This window comes from Monoraphidium neglectum (assembly GCF_000611645.1).
Source record: "Monoraphidium neglectum strain SAG 48.87 unplaced genomic scaffold scaffold03595, whole genome shotgun sequence".
In the NCBI taxonomy this organism is placed as follows: domain Eukaryota; kingdom Viridiplantae; phylum Chlorophyta; class Chlorophyceae; order Sphaeropleales; family Selenastraceae; genus Monoraphidium; species Monoraphidium neglectum.
In genome coordinates this window covers 1-3,655 of record NW_014010034.1, presented here as the reverse complement: position 1 = coordinate 3,655, position 3,655 = coordinate 1, and the positions used below count along the sequence as shown (strand labels likewise).

Sequence of the window (3,655 nt, the reverse complement as noted above, 5' to 3'; positions counted from 1 at the left end):
CAGGCCACGATTTTTGACCTCGCGGATAAGGTGGCTGTTTGCTGCTGCAAATTGGCTAGCTCTCGGGAGCGTGACGTGGACCCAATGCATTCACAACTCAAAGAATGAAAATCGTGCATGTGAGGGGATGTACGTGGGCCCAACAAAGCAAAGAACACCGCAGTTTGCGGCAAGGCGATGTTAAAATCGTGATCATCATCATGACTTTGTGGCTGTCAGCAGCAGGCGAGCACGGTCTGCCTGCACAGGCCGTATTGGGCCGCGGTACTGGGCAGGCGCTCGGCAGCGGCGGGCCACACTTTGAGAGGTGTGCGCGTGTCTGCACACAATCCATCGTATCGCGTTTTCTCTCTCTGCAGCCGGATCCAGGAACCTAGCATCACAGCACCCGGGGCATGTTGCGCGCTAGTTACATCCACGACTCCAACCAATCCAAAGGCGCTTGAGCGCTGGGACCTCTTTACACTGTTTGAGCTCGGTTAGTTTTCAAGCTTCGCACTTTGCAAGGGTGTCTCTCACCGGGTCTCGCGGCTGACAGTCCCATCGACAACGACCCAGCCCGTAGGGAAGAGTTGCCCGAGCAAAGCGACAGGGTCTAGGGTTATATAGGAATTTCTTACATTGCATGCGGCATGGGAACGCCGAGAAGGCAAGGCCCGGCAGGGGCCCCACTGGGGCCCCTGCTCCTGACATCCTGCGTTGCTGTGACGATATGTGCAGTCGCTCTCCTCGGGAGGGCAGCAACGGACTTGTTGCGACTGGTGGGGTCGGTGAATGGAGTGAACTGGGCGGCACTGGCCGGGCTGGGCGCTGTCGCCGCGGTGGTCGAGCTGGTGAGAGATGGAAAGGGATGGCAGTGCATCTCTGTAGTGACATTTCGGGTCTGATTCCGGGGTTGGTGCTGGCATCATGTGCGCGGACGGACCGCGCAAGTGCACATGCACGCCCCCTGCCGCACCCTTCCTCGCCGCCCCGATCCACGCTCGCGCACCGTACGCACGCGCACCGCCGCCGCAGGCCTTCTACCTGCATTACTTCCGCCCGCGCCGCGCCGAGTGGAACAAGCAGCCGTGCAGGCCGCATGCGCCGGCGCGCCTGGATGCCATGGAGATGTTTCGGCGCTTCCTTGAGGCGGGGGAGAGTGACCCCGGGCAGGCCAACCTCGAGGCCTACCTTGAGCTGTGGTTCCAAGGCATGCCCTGGGACCAGATCAAGCGCGGCAACATGGAGGAGCTGATGGCCTATGGTGCGCCAGGGGCTGGGTGGGGTGGGTCGGGTGGGTTTTGGGAGCAGGAACAGCTCCTGAGCCGTTTGCGGCAGGGATCCCGGTGGCCTCGCGGACTGCGCGAGTGTGCGCCGGGGTGGCTTGCGTCAGACGGCGCAGCAGGTGCGGGTCCGCATCGCGCGGCAGCGGCGCTAGCCGCGCAGCGCAGGGTGCGGCCCCCTGCGCGCGGGCCGGTTTCCGTTTGGTGCCCCCCGTGCCGCCCCCTCGGCGGCCCCTCGGCGCGCCGACCCCTGGCGGTAGGCACGCGCGAGCGCCGCCCGTCTGCGGCGCCACTGCCCCGCGCTGTGGCGGCGTGCCGCACGCGCAGGCACCCGCGTTGACTCAGCGGCTGTGCCCGCCTCGCCAGCAAACGGTTGGCGCCCTCCGCGACGTTAATGGCAGCGCACTGCAGCCGCGCCCGGCCAGACCGGCCCGGATCACAGGCTGATGGCGGACTGCGGGGCAATGGCAGCGAACTGAAAGCCCCGTTGCTGTACACTCGTCTCCGGACGCCTCCTGAAACCCTGCCCTGCAGGCATGTGGTATCGCACTGTGCCCGAAATGGAGGCGGCGGGGCTGTCCCACTTTCTGGTGGAGATGGTGGATAAGTTGGAGGTGGCCTGGAAGCACACCTTTCCGCCAGGGTACACCCAGGTGGGCCCCGCACCTCAGCAGCGCGCGCGCTGCAGTAGATGGCACGCGCCGCAGCCGCCGGCCGTGCTGAAAGTGCCGCTGGCCCCCGGCGGTGGCAGGCGGCGACGGGCGGCTGATGTCAGTTCAGATGCATGCAGGCCCCAACCGCGGCCAGGCCCGCCGCGCGCACGAGCAGCGAGCGTCTGGCAGGTGCCGCCCGCGCCGCTGACGTCACCGTGTGTCATCACCGCAGGGCGTGAAGTTCATGTCTCACCTGTGGGACGACCTGAAGGTGCACTACCGCCCCCTGGCCTTCTACCTCGTTATGGAGGGCTGCGCGCTGTTCAGCTGGGCGGCGATGCGTCTGATGGGCTTCCAGTGCCACAGCCTGGGGTGAGTGCCATGCGCGCGCGTGTGTATGTGTGTGTGTGTGTGTGTGTGTGTGTGTGTGTGTGTGTGTGTGTGTTGGGGGTGGGGGGATGGGTGGAACGGTTGCTGTCAAGCTGAGCCGCGGGGCAGCGGGTGGTTGTGTGCGGTTGCTGACGTCAGCATCGGCGGCGCCGTGGGCGCATGGACGGGCTGTGGGTGTTCCGATGCTTCAAACCGAACGGCACTTGAAGCGGAGGCTTTTGGTGATGCTGGTTGCCCAAGTGATGTCGTTGGTTGCCATATGCGTAACTGTGAGCTGTACGCCCCACCTCCCGCCCAACCCGCCAGATCCACCGTATACTACACCCGCGGCATTGACAGCAGCAGCGCCCTCGCCCGCGGCAGCGTCGGCGGCGGCCGGAGCAGCAGCGCGGGCGGGGCGCCGCCGGCGCCGGCGCCGATCCTGTTCCTGCATGGGGTGGGGGGCCTGGTGATCTACCTCGAGCTGATCTGGCAGATCGTGCGTTTGAATGGGCCGGTGATCGTGGTGGACATCCGCCACATGGGCATGCGGCTCAGGTGGGTGTGTGTGTGCGGTGGTTGTGCGTGCATGTGTGTGTGTGTGTGTATGTATGTATTTCTGGGTGTGTGTGTGCGCGTGTGTGTATGTGTGGGTGGGTGTGCGCACATGTGCGTGCGCGTGCACGTTTGCGCGTGCGCGCGTGCGTCGGCACACGTGCTATTTTGCAAGCGTGCCCGCTCACAGCTTGCTTGCTCTACGGCATCACGCCGCCGCCGCCACCTCCACGACCCGGCGCCCTCTTCCCTGCGCACGCGCCCTCACGCTCCCCCCCTCGCCCCCGCGCCGCGCAGCCCCCGCATCCCTTGCGTGGATGAGATGACGTCAGAGATCCGCGCCGTGCTCGACAAGGTCGGGGTGCGCAAGGTCTGCGTCGTCGGCCACAGCTACGGCACCCTCGTCGCGTCGCGCCTCGTGAAGCGCTTCCCCAGCCGCCTGCACGCGCTGTGCCTGATCGACCCGGTGTGCTTCGGCATGTACATGCCGCACCTGCTGCACAACTTCTTTTACCGGCGGCTGGTGATCGATCCCAGGAGGTGGGCGGCGGGAGGCATTCGCAAGGTGTCTTGGAGGCCGCGTGAGGACGCCCCCATCTGGCAGTGGCTGCTTTTGGAGTTGCGTGCGGTCATCAGGGGGCCGGCCCCTGCTGTGGCGCGGGCGGCCCCGGGGCTGCGCGTCGCGGATGAGCGGGGAGGGAGAGCAAGGGCTTGCTGGCTGTGTTTGTCAGCCGCGGCGCTGCCCCACCGCCCCGTCGGGCGCCTGTCACCCTCGATCCCACCCTGTTCCCCCGCCCTCCCCACTCCCAACCC

At 66.2% G+C, this 3,655-nt stretch overlaps 1 protein-coding gene across 1 annotated transcript; it reads left to right on the top strand.

Moving 5' to 3' along the window:
• Window positions 1-1,104: 1,104 nt before the first annotated feature.
• MNEG_13047 (hypothetical protein) lies at window positions 1,105-3,532 on the top strand (the record flags this gene model as incomplete). Its single annotated transcript, XM_014038480.1, has 6 exons — window positions 1,105-1,246; window positions 1,800-1,918; window positions 2,151-2,290; window positions 2,615-2,845; window positions 3,140-3,365; window positions 3,479-3,532. 6 exons carry the CDS (start codon window positions 1,105-1,107, stop codon window positions 3,530-3,532), a joined length of 912 nt encoding a protein of 303 aa, XP_013893934.1.
• Window positions 3,533-3,655: the final 123 nt, after the last annotated feature.